The sequence below is a fragment of the Gorilla gorilla genome, chromosome 17, assembly GCF_029281585.2.
Source record: "Gorilla gorilla gorilla isolate KB3781 chromosome 17, NHGRI_mGorGor1-v2.1_pri, whole genome shotgun sequence".
Classification (NCBI taxonomy): domain Eukaryota; kingdom Metazoa; phylum Chordata; class Mammalia; order Primates; family Hominidae; genus Gorilla; species Gorilla gorilla.
This window is the reverse complement of record NC_073241.2, coordinates 86676878-86695602: the sequence shown is the minus strand read 5'-3', so window position 1 is coordinate 86695602 and position 18725 is coordinate 86676878. Positions and strand designations below refer to the sequence as shown.

Below are 18725 nucleotides of genomic sequence, written 5' to 3'. Positions count from 1 at the left end.
TATTCGTTCATTCCTTGAGTCCATAAATGCTTACTGAGTTTTGTTCACAATGCTGTCTGAGGCAGTAGTCAGAGAAAAGCTAAGACTTTTGGTGTCTGTGGTGTGGGTACAAAGATGGGGAGGATGATGAGAAACAGTTGAAGTGTTACACAGACTCCATGGTGCACCTGTTCATCCATTTATCCATCTGTCCATCTCTCCTTCCCCCCATCTGCCCATTCATTCATCCATCTATTCATCCTATAAATATCAATTGAGAGTCTACTTAGCTCATAGCACTGTTCTAGGCATCGGGGGTGTAATGGGAATAGACAGGCAACGTTTCCTGCTTTGTTGAAGGTAGAGCTTATAATATAGTGGATGACACAGATCAACAATGAGTAAACAAGTTAATAGTACCATTAAAAAATGATATGAAGAAAACCAGCACAGGGAAAGGGGATAGAGGCTGACAGTAGCAGTTGGGGAAGGTTCTATGAGGAGGTGATCTAGAGAGAGCCTGGGATGGGGTGAAAGGTACAGAGGAAGGAGAACCGGACAAGGAGTCAGGCTGAGTTCTCATTTTGACTTGTCACTTAACTGCACAGCAGGGACAACTCCCTCAGCATCTCTCCCTCACCTGATTATTCATTAAATAAAATGATGTATGTAATAGTAACTTTCAAGAGTAATGTATTATTATTAATAATGTTAAGGCCTGTCACATGATTAGCATTTAAAGGACCAATGGAAAAGTTATGTGTAGCGACTTTGAGTATTTCCTGCTTGTTCATGGCTGTAGACAGCCAAGCTCACCCTTTCTGGGGTCCTACAAATTTCCAAGGACCTCAAAACACTGAGAATATAAAACAGGAGGAAGCATTCAATCTCTTCACTGGATGAAATGTGAGTATGTGTTAGCACATGTATGTGTGTGTATGTGTGTGGGGGGGGCTCTCCCGAATGTGACAGACAACCAGCAGTGTTTCCCAAAGCAAAACGAAATGGTTTATTTAAAAACAACGCATTCAGTACTGTGTTTGGAACACAAGGCAATGAGGCAGGCACATTCACACTTAACAAGTACATTTGAGGAGCTGTCGAAGCAAACGGTTGCATTTTCTTCACAAACTACAGTCACAATATACACGCAATTGCCTCTGTCCTTGTTCACCAAGAAAGCAGAAGATATTTACAAGTTCCTCAGTCTAGCAGTGCTGGCTTCTCTTGGGTCTCTGTGGCGCTCACATTCTGGCAGCTTGTTTCCAAGGGCAGGCAAGGCTGCTTGTCACAAGGGAGGTCAGTCTGATTTGTTAAGGCCCTCGGCTTCTTCCAAAGAGAAAGAGAACTTCTGACAGAGTTGGGAAAGAAGGAAGTTTTTAATACCAGTATCTCAGCATAAAATGGCACTTTCCAAAACAAATGCATCAAGTGTTGAGTGAGGGGGTGAGCGGGCAGGGAATCACGGTATTAACAATATAAGAAGCATTTATTTTCCCTGACACATACTTCTTGCTCATTTATTTAATAACTTACATTCGCTATTCTTCTACTTTTTGACCTTTTGGTTTCATCATTACTCTTAAAGAGCTTTGCTCCTCCTTCTATACTGATACACTAATCTTTAAAATGCTGAAATGCAATGGTGAAATCAAAGTATGTTAAGCGAGAGAAGATATCACAAACATTCTTCTGTCTTGACTTCTAATTAATGCTTTCACAATTAATTGTCAATGTCCATCTAACTAATGGAAGCAGCACAGTGTGGTGTAGCAGAATCAGTGGTTGGGAGACCCAGACTCTAATTCCAGTTAGCTAGCTGGGAAAATAAGTCACTCCAACTTTCTGAACCTCAGTTGTCTCATCTCCACATGGAGGATGTTGATCTGGAATCCTGACTTGAGATAACATCTAGATCTGCAAAGTTTTGCTATGGACTTAGGTGGTTGTCCCATGTGAGTAAATGATAGTGTATTGTGATGTTTCAATACATTTGTTTTGTGTCCTGGGAGAATTTCAGTGCTAACTAACGATGCTTGGTGACCAGATCTCAGCCTGTTACTCAACTCCTCCCAGGGCTCTTGGCTGTAAGGGCTCTTGTGTTTTTCTGCACAGTATGGGTTCAGATCTGGATCTTGAAATATGGCTAAAGAGCACTTCTAACATGGGGTACAGTTATTCTCCAAAAAATGGTCTAGATTCCTTCAGAGGGAAACCTCCCTCTTCTTTTTGCAAGTACTTCAATGACTTTATTCCACTTATGCAGGTTGACCAAACCTATTTCCCATTGTCTGCCAATTTTTCTTCCCTACCAATTTTCTTCCCTAAGACTAAAAATGCTATGGGAGTGGCTGTTTCCTCAAGAATGGTTTTCTGGCGAATTTGTTCATAATAAAACATGGCCTACCTGTCAAGCCCCTTGTGCTTGTAGCTGTGGACTTCTCTGTTTGGTGTCAGGAAAAGAGCCAGAGGGTGAAGGCATACTTGTGCTCAGGCTGCATGCAATGTATTGGGAATATAGACATCTGAACATGCGCCTGACTCATTTAAAATAAAACGTAGTTTGCTCAATGTAGAGAAACAAGCTCATTTCAATGACCATTAGGAAGAAAGAAAATAGAGGTATAACCTGGCATTTTACACATAGTATAGAAAATGTCCAACTTGCATTTCAAGCATTTACAGTTTAGAAATGCCTTACAGAACCTGTAGGGTATTTTATTATAGCAACGGAAGTAGATTTGGTCCTTCATGATCTAATTTTGATTTAGTACATGCAGATAACAACTTACGGCCACTCACTGTGTCCTAGGAATTAGGCATATTTTTTCCCAGCATTGCTTCTCCAAAGGTTTAATGAAGCCCACCTAAGAATGACTTCTACCAGAAAAATTTGCAATTTGCAAACAAAGCTTGTTCTGTGGATTACCAGATTACCTGATTTCTAAACACTCATTTGGAAGTACACTCACAACTAGTGGTGAGAAAGGACAGTTGCTCTATTGCTCAATGCCAGGGGACTGCAGGGGCCAAATGTGTATTAGTAGATTTTTGTTTTTCATGGTCCAGCCTTACATCACATGACACCTTATCCTGCAAAGTTTGCCCAGTCAGCAATGAAGTTGCCCAGAGATATTCCTACCCAGTGGTATTTCTTCACTGTTGGAAACTTTTCTGAGGGCAAATCAACTCCAGTTGAGTGCAACTTAAACTCTCAGTGTGATGTTTACTGGGTGTCCCCTGGTGGGGTAGAGACCTTGGAACCTCAGTGCCTTTCCAGATATGTAGAGCCAAGTGAGATTACTGGGTGCCTTGTTCTTCCCCTGCTCCTTTGCAGGCACTGTTTTGTGGGTACCTGTATTTTTTTTATTGTGTCAGAAGGATGAGGGGCAAGTGGATAGGGAAAATGACAAAGTTGGGGAAACAAGTGATGAACTATAGGTATAGATTTTTTAAAAAAGATCAGCCAAACATGGTTTTAACTGGTAGTTAAATTAAAGAATGTTTTCCTGGAGGGTCACCCTTAGAAATTAGAAAAGCCACAGTTGGTAATCTCCCAAGATACTGGGGAGTCTGTTGAGAGGTTCCTAAGAGTCACGTGGAATATTTGAACACCTTGGGATCCAATAATATGCTCTTTTACTAAAAATCAGTAAAACTAACCAACATGGAAATGCTTCCCTTGGTGGAGGTGACATTTAAAAGTCCCTCCAAAGCCTCTGCTAGCCTCTCCTATTTGGTACTCACTGACTTAAAAATTGTTCAGGCAGTGCTATGCTGGAGCTGGCTCATGCTGTATTGGAGCCAACTTATACTGGCTCTTGAAAACATATTGTTGTGTTTTCAGCTGGTTGACATTAAGTTTGTAGCCTGAAATTGGCTGAGATGAGAGTATTTACACCATAGAAATTGGTAGGTGCTAAAAATCTGGGTTCCACTGTTTTCCAGAGCCAGTTGTTAAACATTTGGCAGCACACCAAAGAGCTAAAACTGTCTGAGAATCACACAGAAGGAAAATCAAAGGAACCCTTTGGTATCACTGTTGTCTAAAGCCTTTCTATGTGCACAGCTATAGAAAGAAGTCTGGCCAAAGCTTCATTAGGACGGTGGCACATTATCCAACAGAGGTGGTACAAGGCCACAGGTAATAACTGATCACCCTTGTTATACTGGGTTAGTCTTAGAACTGGAGCCTCTTGAATTTCCTTTTTTGATTGGTTTCATTTTAGCCTGAATACCTTTGTGTTTTGGAGACTACCTGAGGTTGATAAATCAGACCCCTTAGATAAATATTTTAGGCTCTGGGAATGACTTCCAAATTGAATCTGAATGAATCACTTAAGTTCCCTGTTTCTCATTCTCACCAATTCTAAAGATGAGTGACCTGAGATCTGCCTCTTAGTTTGAAATATAAAGAGGGAAATATGAAGAGCTGGCCTGGAGATAAAGTGTATATTAAAGCTTGCTCTCCACCTTGTCTTTGGGCTTGCATCCATTCTAAATTGATCAGTTACTATTTGCTTATAAATTAGCAACTGGTCAATTCGGCTGAAACAGCTGAATTGTTGAATCACTAAGACTGTGTCTATATTGCCATTTAACATGATAACCTCAAGGAACATGTGAAACTAATCACACAAGGAGAGATAAGCATTTAGCTACTTTGTTCAAAATGGTATATATGACTCCGGATGTATATATTACGGTTTCCAAATGGTGGTCACACGAATCACATGGGAATCTTTGTAAGTTGGACTTATCCCAGGACATTATGAATCAAAGGTCCAGAATGAGTGGCAAGAATTGTATTTTGAAGAGTTGCTTATTTCATACAGCTGTGTTTGCTGGGAGATCAGCTGCATAATCCGGGTCCTAACCCCAGAACCCCAGGGTAACCTTAAAATGAAGTCAGTTACTCTGCAACAACTCTTCACTCTGATGCCACTGTCATCAACAACAAGAGAATAGGCTTCACTGAGGAACATCTATTCATACACATATGTCTTCAATCAGTCAACACAATAAAAATAAATTTTCAGAAATACTGCATAAGATGACAATATATAATACAATAATGACATTCTAAAGTGTTTCCCATTTCAAATGCTGTTATCTATGTGGCAAAGCAATCGGAGTATGAGAGAGGCATAATGAATCATTTTGATGCTTAGTACCAACTGATCTGTGGCCTCGATTAATTGGGCCACAGAGTCCAGACAGGTCAATCAGCTGGCCAAGGTGCCCTCAATCCCCAGCACCCAGAGTGCTCTATCTGGGCTGCCACCCACAAACACACAGCCCCTTTGTAAGCAAAATGACAGTTCTACACATTCAGGGAGAAGCAGAGGCTTAAACAGAAACTTGTGCCTAGTGCATTCAAACAATTATGGGAAAAAAGGTTTTAAGAATCTAGAATTATACAGAAAATTGCTCAGTTTGTCATTTTGCACATGAAGACTCACGGAGTTATTATTATTTGTGTATCTTCTTAGCATATTGAACCAAACACAATCTTTCAAAGTCTGCTGTTGAGATTACCTATAAAATAGAAGGCATTTCTTAACTCAAGGGACCACGATGAAAGTTGTATATATATGGAGAAGTACACAACAATTTTCAGCCTTCAACTTCTAAATTATGCACGTATATTACTAAAACAAGGTTTTACTAAGATGAATAGCTTATTGGGTAAGATTGCAGCTGTCAAGCATGAACCACCAGTAACTTAATTGTTATTTATCAAATCATGATTTACCAAGGGTGTTTTGTTTCATCTCAGGGAGAAGGTAGGTGATAATTGGTGGACAGTTGCATACCCACACAAGCATTTCCTTTATTGTTCTGTGTTGGGAAGTCATTTTTGGGAGGGAGAGGAGAACCTTTTTTCCTCTTTTATAGACTTTCTAACTTATTTTATGTGCTCTGCAGATCCCAGACCAAAAACCACTTTCCCTGTGAGCCCAGCTTCATTTGATGCTGGTAAGACCAAGAAGTACTAGAGGAGGAATCATAATTTCTCCACTAATTGACAGTGTCATCTGGGGCAAATCACCTAGCCTCCCTGTTTCTCCATTTTCTCATTTGTAAAGTCAAGAATCAAGACTGGCGAAACTGAAGGCCTCTTCATTTCCAGTGTCCTAGCATTCTACAATATTGTCCCTGCTTCCTTTGATCTCAGGTCAATACCGCTTTGTTGTCTGAGAGTGTCTAATAATTAGTGCCTTGACTCAAATCAGAAAAAACGTTCTCCCATTCCTTGGCTTCCCCACCAAATTAGGTTTCTCTTGGCACTCACATTCATGGATAAGTAGTGGCTCGGGCATAAGGAAGCTGAGGGCAGGGGCAGCGGTTCTTCCTTTGCACATCCTTGCTGGTAGCCCCATGGCCAGGTACCTGACATCAAGGTCACAGACAGATGGCACAGTAGTCATAGTCAGCACTGCCAGGCACACAACACTACTAAACATACAGCACTTTTACAATATTCACAGACACTTAAGACACAGACACAAGGTGGAGAAATGATAGACATTTTAATAATCAAATATTGGAAAGAATTTTTGGGGTGTGGGAGGAATTCTTGACACCACCATTTAGCCCTGTCTCCCTTGGATCTGCATCTGCATATGACACTCAGAATAACCGGTGAAAACAGAGGGTCTAGCATTAAGCAGGTTGCCAAAAGTTTGTGACTATTTCCCCCCTCTGCAACTTAATTGGTTTTTTGTGTTGGTGTTATGGGTAGAAAGCCTTGGGGGCTTTATGGTAAAATGTGTTCCAATAGCTGAAAGTGGACTCTGTTGTGAGTATCCTAAAAAAGGGAAAGTGTCTGACAAAAGGATAAATTAGTCTAGAACTAACAAAGCAAGGTCAATGCAAAAGCCAGGGCATGTGTCTGTAGCTGAAAGAGGAGGAAAGAGCCAATGGTCCTGAGCTGATTACTGCCCAGTTCACTGCACTTGACTACACAAGCCTGGGAGCTGCAGGAGAGCCAGCTGCCTTTCTAATTAGGACACTTGGGACACAACAACTTTTTTGGTCATAAAAGTGGTTGTATAGATTTAATCTTTGAAACAGTCTTTAAAAACAAACAGATTTTGCATGGTCAGCTAGAAGCTGCTATTCTTCAAAAGTGAAGGGTGATCTATTGGGATCATCTCCAGGAAGTCCTCCTTATAAGCAGAGATGAGCCTGATCTCTAAACCCCTCAAGTTCTGAAGAAAAGTCCATTTCCTCACTATTTTGAGTTTTCATTAAAGTGATAGATAACACGGTGGTGGGGGATGGGAAAGTCCTCCCACTCTAAGGTTAAGATGGAGCCAAGACTGCAAGGAGATTTTAAAAATCTCCCTGAACTTAAAAAACAAACAAAAATCCTTGGCATTATGATGAGATAAAATTTAAATTGTCCACTACAGAACAGTAAACTGTTTTTTAGAGATTCTGGTCTTTTCCTTTTTTAATCTTCTGGGTTTAAAGTGTCTATGCACTTATATTTAGTGAAAATGAATGGGCACATTGGGATTAAAACTCCAGAGTCAGAATCTGGCCCAAGTAATATTGGCATTAATATCACTTAGCTATAACCAAATGAACTAAGTGCTCAGGAACAGCCAACTAAACACTTCTGTCAGTTGTCAATCTCTCAGTGATCCCAACAGAGCACAGTGTGAGGATGGTAGTATAGTCCTCTTCAAAGGGACAGGGAACAAACACGGTGTGGTTGTGATACCCATCAAATTATACCACTGAATTACAAAATGTTTTTAATGTCTCCCCTTATAATTATATTGTAATGTGTGTCATAATTGGTAACACATTTGAACTTGGTGTTTCTTTCATTAGTTATAATCTAGATCTACGCAAGCTGCTTTAATTAGATTGCTTTCTGAAAAGAATAATAAGGCAGGTTTAGGACCAGGCAGAACGTGAGCATAACGATAGCGTCTTTCCTTACCATATTTGGTTTAATTTTAGGCATGATCTTACCTTCCTAAAGAGGGGCAATGAGCTCATCACTGAACTACAGCACATTTTTTAAGAGTTATTTGTCGCATTGCAAGCAATCTAGATGAGATTTCAGGAAAAGAATGAGCTACCCCACTCAAATGCATAACAAATATGCTTGACTGGCATTTGGAAAGAAGAAAGAAACTCTTATTAAAATTTAACATCAACTTGGCCAGACTTTGGGCTGAATTGGAAGAACAAAGTGCTGCTCAGTAAAAAGCCAGGGATGGGAATGATTTGATTTCTACTCATATGGCTGAAATAAAGAAAATGAGAATGGCCAGCTACTTCCCTCATCGCAGGTCTACATAATCTTGGATTCCAACTCTTGCCACCACACAATGGCTTTTTCTTTTGAAATGCTTAATTTGTAGTTGTATAGATCTGACTTCAGTGGAAAGAGGGAATATCCAGTGCTACAGTGTTCTCAAAGAGAACAAATGGTTCTGGATTGGTGGTGGTGCACACAATGATATGGAAAACGATCGCACCTCAGCACTAGTCACCTGGGCGCCTGGCCTGGCCAAGATCCTCCTCCACTTTAACCCAGCTAGAATGGGTAACATGGTTACCACACTTTAGGGTACACAGGATTCCATAACAACTTCTAAATATTCTTCTTCCTCTTCCTTTGTGTGTCCCAGGGTCTTAAGCTGATTCATTGCCTCTATATTCTGAGAGAACACCCAGCCCAGTGCATGGGTTGGGATTATGGCAGACACTAAATTTAGGCTGGAATGGCCTTACAGATGTGGCCACAGTGCTATTATTTGCCATAACAATGCCTACATCAAGAGACGCAATGCTATCCACAACATAGGCTTTCTTTGTGATCACGAAAGATGCACTGCCTTATATCCCACTCACCACAGAGGGACCATCCTGCTGTAGAATGACTGAACGGACTGGTGAGGACTGCATCAGAGGCATTTCTTTAAAAAAGGAATCACAAGGGAGTCCATCGTGATTTGCTTATTTTGTCATGAAGCATCAAAGTTACCCAGAACCTTAAACACATCAAGTACAAATGCAACATATACAAGCAAAGCGAATTCAGTAGGATTCCTAGCAAATTATTAAACTCCACGGTGGTAGTGCAGGGAGTAGTTGCAGAGGGAGGGAGTGAGATGGTGATAGAGATAGAGATAGGGAGATAGATAGAAGATGAGATATGCAAACCAGTTTTTTACGTTTCAATTTTTCAGAATCTGATCCCACCAGCAAAGCAGGTCTTGCCCCAGTTGGCCAGAGGCCTCTGATTATGAGGACTATCTGAGCAGAGCTGCAGAAACTATAGCTCTAGTCCTCATAAAAATGAGAGGCAGTTTATTATTAAAATCCAAACATGAAGATACTTCAAACCATTTCGTTAGCAGCATAGTCCCAAATGCAATATTTCCTTTATCAATCAAGTCTAAACCATGTGGCTTCAATGCATCTGTCCTGCTAAATCTGCTAAAACTCTTAAAAGAGCAGTGCAAAAGAGAAAAGACATCTTTCCTTTTAAATGGCAGACAATCCTTATAAGACATTCTCTAGGGTTCTATTCTGAAGACTATTCAATTTGATTTGGGGCACTTTTTAAACAGCCATTTGGCACTTTCCGTTCGGAGTTCTTAGGCACAGTGTGACAGAGTCAGCTTGGTGAGCCCTTCCCCATGCATTCGGTACAGCAGCTGAAACTCAGCAGGCAGCTGGTGGGACTCCTGCCACTTGGTGGTAAATTTGGTTCCTTTTTTGTCATAGTAATGGTATGGAAGATCTTCCCTTGTGTTGGGGTCAAATCCAAAAGGCCAAAATCCATACAAGTGGATCTCTTCACATATTGCTGATGCAAGGGTGTACATAAGAATACCTGTGCTCAGCCGTTTAGGTGACAAATGTTTGTTTTTCCAGTACCTGTGGAACAATAAGTACATGTGGATTCAGAGGTCAGCGTTGAAGGTTTCGATCAGCAAGGTCTATCTGACTGGGCTGGGCAGTGGATTTGTTAATGTAACTTAAATAGTGCTGGTTTTGAAATTATATTTTAGGCGACCAAAAACAACTTCTGGGCACAACTGGTTACATAATTTGTGAGATCCAGTAAGAAATAAAAATGTGGACTCTTGGTTCAAAAAGTATTGAAAATTTCGAGTGCAAGAGCAAAGTATTAAACCAAGTGTTGGGCCCTTCTGAGCATGGGATTTCCTGGGATCACACTGTTTGCACACCTTTGAAGCTGGCCTTTGAAGCTGCCCCTGGGTTTTTCTAAAGAGTGGTGTGGCTCTGACCCAGCGGTGACACAACAGAAGGCCACCAAAAAGAATGACTGTGCTTTTCTTACATAAAGGGTTCTTGGATAGGGTGAAGGAGGTCATTTAATCTAAGGGAAACTCCTCCGTCTCTTCCTTTCTCAAACCTAGAAATAAACCCTTCATTCGGGGTTTAGAAAGATTGTGGAGCCTTATTTTTCTTCTCTCTTGCAAATACTTGTATTCCTTGCTTCTTTGTCTTCTAACTAGGGGTTCCCAAGCCCATCTTCAGCATGCCACAATCTGGCATGCTAAATTTTTTAAATTCAGAAAGTGTGTAAGATACATTAAGTGTAAATAATAAATTATAGTTATTAGTCCTTCCATATTTAAATAATATTAATACTCTGAAGCCTTCCTGCTGACACCGCCAAATATTTGAGGCTTCTATGTGGTGTGTGTATTTATCATTGGAGATGCAGGCAGAATGAAACTGTGCATTAGTCAGGTTTCTGTGGACTGTATTTCCTTCCAGTTTTCATTGAACCCATGTATTTTTTTGAGGCCCGAGTGGCTATGAAACATTATGATTAACTCCACTTCTGTGGCAGGCAGCCACACAGGATAGTTTCTAGAAGTTTCTAAGCACATGTAGTTTCTTCTTCACTACTTGAGGATTTCAAAGGTGAACCTTTCCCCTTCCAAATGAAATTTAAAAGTTCAGTCTTGGTTTTACTATTCCTGTCTAAGGAACTAGAATGACTCTGACAACCCTTTCGGTATAGTCAAACTTAAACTGAACAAAAGGGGAGCAAAATGAGGAGATCAAAAGACCATGGGACAGGTTGGCAGGAGACCTGACTTCTAACTCTAGTCTTGCTCATTTAGGGCAGTGACTTTGGGTAAATAACTTCTGCTCCTTGTACCTCAGTTGATTCATCTTTAAACTTAGGAGTTGGGCTACATCACCACTTAAAAAGGTGACCATATATCCTGGGGAACTGGGACAGTCCCAGTTTGTCAGTTATCTGTGTTGTAATTATTAATAGCACCCTCTTTCTCTCAAAGAAAAAGTTCCAGTTTGGACTGTAAATTATGGCATCACTCTACCATTGAGATACAGACCAGTTTATTAGGCTGTAATTCCTCCTCCTATGAGAGGTCAACTAAACAGATCTTACATCTTAAGAGGCTACAGGATGGGAAAAATCTATTGTGGAATAAAGATCTTCAGAATTCCCTGTTTACCAGGTCTCCAGAACCCACCCCAACTTATAATAATATTTAGGGCTATGTTAGGACACTGAGGCTACTTACATAGGGGAAACTGAAGTTGAGATAATTTTCTCCAGATGATTTAAGAGAAAAAAAAATCAACAATTAATCTTGTTTTATAAAATGCCCTGGACTAGTGGTTCTCAATTCTGACTGCATATTGGAATCATCAGGAAAGTTGTTAAAAAATACCAAGTACCTGGCCTCCACCTCCCTGCCCACCAGATAAATTACATTAGGATCTCTTGAGGCAGAGCCTAGACAATAGTATTTTTAAAGCTCTCAAGTGATTCTAATATACAACCAGAGTTGAAAATCACCAGACTAGATGAAAATATTGCATCTCTGGCTGATCTGTCTATCAAATTCCAAGAGATAACAACATGCTCATAAAATACTTTCTTCATGTTTTTGCACTCAAATATCAGATTATAAAGGCAGATTGTGCAATTTATGATTTATCTAGGTGTTTTGCTAACCTTGGACATCTACAAAACATAAATTTAAGTCAACTGCGTCGTTTCTAAAAAGAAAAACCACTTGATTTGTCTCTAATTTAGCCATTGGCATTCTTGGAATATAGCTATCTATTTAAAGAAAATTCTTGATTTGTGGTGATTTCCATGACTGCTCCATAGCCTTACTACCAAGGAAGAGGACAGAGAATAGAGATGGGAGACTGATGAAGCCCCAATCCTTCCATCTGACACTTGGTTACCAGCCGTGGGTAGATGGAACTTCTTAGCTAGAATGATTCATTCATTCGCTCATTACAAAACATATGAGTTTCTTCTAATTACTACTAAACTCACCACAACAACGAATGAATTGGATGGCTCCCACCCCCAAGAGATTACAACATTGATTTGCCATCTGGTGGAGTATGAGTAAAATGTAATAAAATATACACACCTGTTGACATGTTGCATTATATTTCCCGGCCAAGCCAGTTGGACTTTCAACTGACCTCTGTGTTCAACAAAAAAGTCAACTAATGTCCTGGTCACAGTTGCTGAAGTGTGGAAGAAAAATGCAGGGATCCAAAGAATGGCCCCGTCAAGCTTTTTTAAACTGAGGAAAAAGTTGTTACGGTCCTGAATAGTCAAGAGATTGTTGTAATATTTTTCCAGGATGCTGGGGTTGAAGGTGGTAAGATTGGTTTTTCTTCCAACATCTCTTTGGAAAGCCTCCGTAGGGGCGAAATTGCAACGGAAAACAAAATCTGATTTATCTATTTCTTGTCCACACTGGCTCCCTGTCAGGATCCCACTATTTCCAACCACAGCACAAATATTATAATGCTTGTTCGTAATGGGTGACACATCTGGAAGAAGTGACCGGAAGTTATTGCTAATAGAGAAAACATATTTATGGCTGGAATAATCATAGTGCATCAGTTGTCCAATCCGAACACTATTCTTGGTCAAAGAAAAATTTTTTATTACATCGACATGCTGAAGAATTTCTTGCCTAAAATAAAAAGAAATTCATGAAAAGCATTCCATTCAGAAGAATTGATTTTCCATCCTATGACTTATGCTGACATTTCATTCAGAGGGAATCTTAGGCTCATTGAATCCAAAAAAGATTATACATACATAATTGTGGTCCTTGAATGGAGGACTGCTTCAGAATCTCCGCATATTCTAATCTTTCAGTCAATTTCTGGGTGTATTCTTTGAGGCTTGTAAATGCAACTTACAGTTTTAGCTGCCATACCTTGGTTTTCTGCTCTACATGAAGAGTGTATCTTATTTGATCAGCAGGGAGGTATAGGGCAAATTGTGTCAGAAAATACAGGGAGACAATTTACACAGGCCTGAAAGAGCTCACATTAATGCACAAACATTAGTAACACATAGTTTGTAACTAGGGTCTACTTGTTTGCCACTGGACTGAAGTGCTCAAAGAATATCAAATATCACTGGTGTCCAAATAAGAGCCAAATAGATATGAGTCAGTACAGCACTATCTATTATTAAAATATGAAGATGGTAATAGCAGTGGGTGTAGCTGAATATTTAATAGAAATGAGACGATAATCTCATTAAGGTCCTTTGAATAATGAAACAGGGAGTTTTTTCTACTTGATTATATAGAAACACAATTTAGTTGAATAAATCTAATCCTTAGAAAACATGGCTATTATAAATCCTGAAAATATTTCCATATTCTAACAATTCAGTACATAAACAAGGCAAGACTGATACTTAGAACTAATTTCACGTTGCTTTCATATTGAGCTTTAAGTAAAATTAAGTATCTCTTCTTGAAGTTTAACTATTTAAAATATTCAAGAGAGACTGGTAACATGCTACTGCTGCTAGATTCTCCGATGTTAAGTAAACCCATTGAATTTCTTATAACTTTTGCCTAAATGTAGCAGGAATGAAATGAAATGCTTTGCATATCATCACGTTGCTTGGAATTTTAATTTAAAAATGACTTCATTCTTCAAAATAGAGGCAACAGCAGCTGAAATCTTTGAAACTCCCCAAGTTACCAGTACCACTCTTACAAGTTGTTAAAAAGGTAAGGCAGATTTAAAATGCTACTGGTAAAAATTTAATGAAAAATCTTTCATTAATCTAATTAATTAAAATGAGCGAAGTTTTGAGAAGGAAATATTCTTCTGACTGGTCATTTGGGTCACATGGCCTAGTGTGGGAAGAATATTTTTTATTGAGTTAGAAACATGTTTTGGGGAAAGCTAGAATGTGTTCTACCCATGAAAATGTTCTGGGTTGTCCATAAAATTAATATTGAATTAAAACCCTTCCAATTATTAAAAAAAAACACTTCTAGAGTTTTAGAATTGATCAATTTTCATGAACTAATTTATAATTAAACATAAGTGTTTTTAAAATGTTAATCTTAATCATATGACTGTATGCTGACTTTTCATCTGAACAGTATTTTCATGAGACCATGAATACCCACTGAATTTGTTTTAATTCTGCCCATAGATTAAACTTTTAAAAGAGAGAGAGAGCAATAACTAGAAATGCTAAGACCAAAACACAACTCCCTAAATAGAGTGGCTTGTAAAATAAGTATTCACACTTCTAATGAATACGCTAGATGGCTCACATCCCATTTAGCAGTAAAATAATCCCACCATGAAGGAAGGAGTAATGAGTTATCGTGGTTTGCTAAGAGTAGACCAGAATCACTGAGCAGAATAAATACATTTGAACAAATCTCATCCTTCTTCCACCTAAAAAAACAAAACCTCAAAACCATCTTATGTGTATAAAATGAAACCGCTACAATTAGTAGGAATTAAGTTAGGTACCTTTACAGTAAGTTAAAAGCTGTAAAGACAATGAAAACAGGCAAAACCAAAACAAAACCATAGTTAAATATCTACATACATTTGGGCCAGCATTTTCACGAGTAATTTGATGGAGACAGATTATGGCATTTTCCGTGTGTTTCAATGAAACAATACCACTTTATTCTATTTTTCAAGTTTTTTTCAGTGAGGAAATGAAAATGCATTGGGTGGTCTTTTTGCAACTAACCTTTTGTCTGTTTTTTTTTTTTAAATAGATGGCTTTGGCAGTACTTGCCAGACTTGTTAGCTGTAAATCATGGTGCTCAATCAAGCCCAAGTAGAATACTTTTTTTTTTTTTTTTGCTATTCAAATTGGTCCTGATGTGTCCTTTTTATGAGAGGACACTACACACACAGGAGAAGGTTCCTGATCATTGCTTTGTGCAGTCATGCCAAGAAAACAATGCAGACACACCTGATGGTGAGGGTGGGGCGTATAGATGTTTGTTGTTTTAGATGTTTTTGTTTGCTTGTTTTTGTTTTGTTTTGAGCTCTTGAATTCTTAAAAGCACCTTTTGGATCTTTTCCTCCTATCCTACCTTTGATGTAAAAACGCTGTCCGATTAAATGTCCACTTAGAAGGTTTCTCTTGGAGTTCCTGGGTGAGAGAATTCGTAATGGGCACGAATGACGGGTCTAGAAACTTCAGCGCAAATTGTGACCTGGAGAGGAGCATGAGCACAGACAAGCGTGCTGGCCTCAGCTCGGGGAAGCCGAGGTAGCCATTAAAGTCCAGCGGCTGGGGCGAGGGCGGCTGGTACGCGTGCGGTCTCCGTTCCGTCCCGGAGCCCCTCTCATTTGGTCCACCCTCTGCTCCTACACACACCCGAGAGAAAAAAAGAAAACTAGGGAACCCCATCTGCATTGTCCATCCCTCCGGGTGCCAGAGAGACCATAAAATGGCCGTCATGCGGAGAGCAGGGCGCACGCCGGGCGCAGGGCTGGAGCCGGCGGGGCTGCGAGGACCAGGGAATCAGCACCGCGGACAGCGGCCGCCCCGCCAGCCTGACCCGTTACGCCTTTGCAGCCCCATAGAATTGTTTTTGGAGAAAGGGCAGAGGAAACCGGAGACCCAGGGAAAGTCTGGGGGTGGTTCCTGCCTTAACCTCTTCCTTCCCAAGCCCACGTCCGATTTCACTTCCTATAACTTGGCTGGGGACCCCCAGGGGCCGCCGGCCAACTCCGCTCCTCGGTCCAGGCGGGGCTCCTCTGGGTTCCTCGCCTCGGTCCCAGCTTGGACCACAAGTGGCACTTTGTAGTTGCCACCTGCCCGTCAGGAGGCCCCGCTGGGAGAGTTCCCGGGGTCACAGAGCGGGGCGGGGGCTCTCGCAGAGCGGCGTCAAGCTGCGCCTGGAGCCTTCACAGTCCGGCCCAGCGTGGAGCTGTGACTCCGACCTGGCGATGGTGGGCGGCCCTTCCGAGGCTTGCTTCCCGCAGGGGGCGGGGGAATTGCAGAAATCCCGGAAAGCTGGGGGGGCGGTGGCAGCGGGGGAAAGGGTCGAGGGAGAACGCCCCAGGGGCTTCCTGAGAATAAACCCGCGTGCCCTTTGATAGGCGTGGGGGAGGAAAGGAGGAGGGCGCGAGGGGAGTCCGGCGCCTGCGCCATTAAACCGCCCGCACCGCCCCGGGCCCGGCCCGCGGAGTCTGCGGACAGGGCGCGGGGAGGGCGCTCCCCTCACGCCTGTCCATCTCTGCTCGCCGCCCCCTCCCGAACAAACACACCGTCTTTCCCTCCACCCTCACCCTCCTGAAAGCCTCCCCCAACCCCCATTTCTGAAATGAGGGAAGGGATGCTGAGGAAGAATACGAGAAATGCAATCACATCGATTTGGACAACGGCTTCTAGGGGCTTTGGGTTAAAAAAAATAACGGAGGGGGAAGGGAGAATTAGAGAGAGGAGTGGAAGGACCGCGCAGTTATCTGGCCCAAAGAGTCTCGGAGAGGCCAAAACACCCCTCCCCCACGCCTTCCCTTCCCCAGACACCCCATCAACCAAATTCCCGAGGGCACTAACACAGAGGCCCGCACTCACCGGAATCCCGCGTGGAACATGTACATTCGGGGCGCCCCCGGGCTGGCGTACTTGGGAGTGGTGAAGATGTTCTCCTTTTTCAGGGACACGTAGCTGATGAGCGATAAAATCAGCAGGGCGACGCTGAGCATGACCAGCCCCAGCACACTGGCGACCCGGGCCATTTTGCAGTTTCTCATCCCGGGCTGGGCTGGGTTCAGGGAAACCGGGGAAATCGGTCCATTGAGCGGCCAGCAGCTCGCTGGCGTGTATATATGTGTGTGTGTGTGTGTGTGTGTGTGTGTGTGTGAGCGCGCGCGCGTGTGGCGGAGGAGAGGGACCCGGGCGGGGGTGGGGGGAGGCCACAGGGGCCGGGGGTTGGGGCCGGCAGGAGCCCCGGAGAGCAGCGGGACCCCGTAGGCAGGGGCGCGCGGGGCCCGGTGCAGAGCAGGAAGATGGAGGGGCTGCGCGGCGGCGTGGCGAAGGAGCGTGCAGCGCCGTGCGTCCCCGGCCGCCGGCTCAGGCTCCCCCGCGCGTTTCCAGCGAGGCTGCCATCTCCGCCGCCGCCTGCAAGATAAATGTGATTGGAATAATGTTACAGTTCGATCTAAGCACAGGATTTAATTAATGAACTCTAATCTCCCAAATAACCGGGGGGAGGGGGTGCAGGAGAGGGAGGGAGTAGGGGGAAATGGTGGAGGGAGGGGGACTGAGGCTGCCAGGCTGCAGCCCGAGCCTACGGCCTCCCCGGCTGAGGGTGCCGGCGAGGAGGTGGCTGTGGGGAGACGGGATTCCAAACTTAGTTTAATAGACCTTTCATTACTTTATAATATCACGGAATAGAGAGACAAATAACCGGATTTGCTGTCCTGGAGGGTAAACAACAGCTGGGTGCTTCTCAAAGAAGCAGGGAGAATGGTTTTTGGAAGGCAGCTATTTAAAAGCATCTCCCCTCGTTAAGGCACCGCCCTGGCCCCCCGCCCCCCCCCCATCCTCCCACCCCAAAGGAAGCTCCAAACAGCAACTGGGCCTGCCTGCCTCGGGAGCCCTTAAAACCTTCTTGGAATTTGCCAGAATGACTCCCCTGTGCGCCTTTTATGCCCACCACATACTTCACTTATCCCTAAAGGGTGGGTAGTGCCTAGCAAAATTGCGAGGTGACCTGTGAGTCGGGAGGGCCTGCCTTCCTCTCCCCTTTCCGTCTTCCAGTGGATGGACAATGTGCTTGCCCCTGCCTTGACTGGGCCTGTTGAAGTCAGCCCTGGTTTAACTCTCCGTTGCCCACTCTTCAGATCCATCCCTCGGGCCTGGTCTCCTGATGGGCTAGGTGGCCTGAGCCTCCCAAAAGCTGAGGCCATTAAAAAACACAGAACTTTTTATGAAGCAGCCCAAGAACCAAATAAGAGAGTCTGCCTCTGAGAGTGGAAGGCAAACGCACTAACACTTTGCATTGCTTGACCTTAAATTTATTTTAGCTATTCATATGTTTCTTGTATATCCATTAGAAATACAAATTAATCCATTTTCAGTCATGCAGTTGGGTGGTCAGGGGAAACTAGCATGTTTCTTTAGCTCTGTCGTTTGCAATTAGCTTATGGCCTCTGCTACCCTAGCTTTACTCTTCGCTTGGTCCTCCCAATACTAGTTAATAAGCACTAATGAGGGAAGCTAGGGGTGAGAAATTGGCGTTTGAGTTCTGATAAAACAAGTTGAGATTCTTCCAAGATGGTTATGACTTCTTTCTCTCCTGAACTTCTTGCCTTGTAGGCTTTCATGGACCTAATGTTATTATCTGTCTGGAGGCTGTAAATTCCTTGAAGGGGTGAGCTCCTGGATTGTAAGCTTCGGCAGAGCAAGGCTTGTCTTACTTCTCCAATAC

General features: G+C 42.5%; 1 protein-coding gene across 1 annotated transcript; it reads right to left on the bottom strand.

Moving 5' to 3' along the window:
* Nucleotides 1-8953: 8953 nt before the first annotated feature.
* On the bottom strand, nucleotides 8954-17477 carry ST8SIA3 (ST8 alpha-N-acetyl-neuraminide alpha-2,8-sialyltransferase 3). The gene is made up of 4 exons (XM_004059463.5): nucleotides 16868-17477; nucleotides 15375-15497; nucleotides 12411-12968; nucleotides 8954-9888 (listed from the first exon to the last, which is right to left on the bottom strand). The coding sequence occupies exons 1-4, from the start codon at nucleotides 17044-17046 to the stop codon at nucleotides 9606-9608; spliced, it is 1143 nt and encodes a 380-aa protein (XP_004059511.1). The 5' UTR covers nucleotides 17047-17477; the 3' UTR covers nucleotides 8954-9605.
* Nucleotides 17478-18725: the final 1248 nt, after the last annotated feature.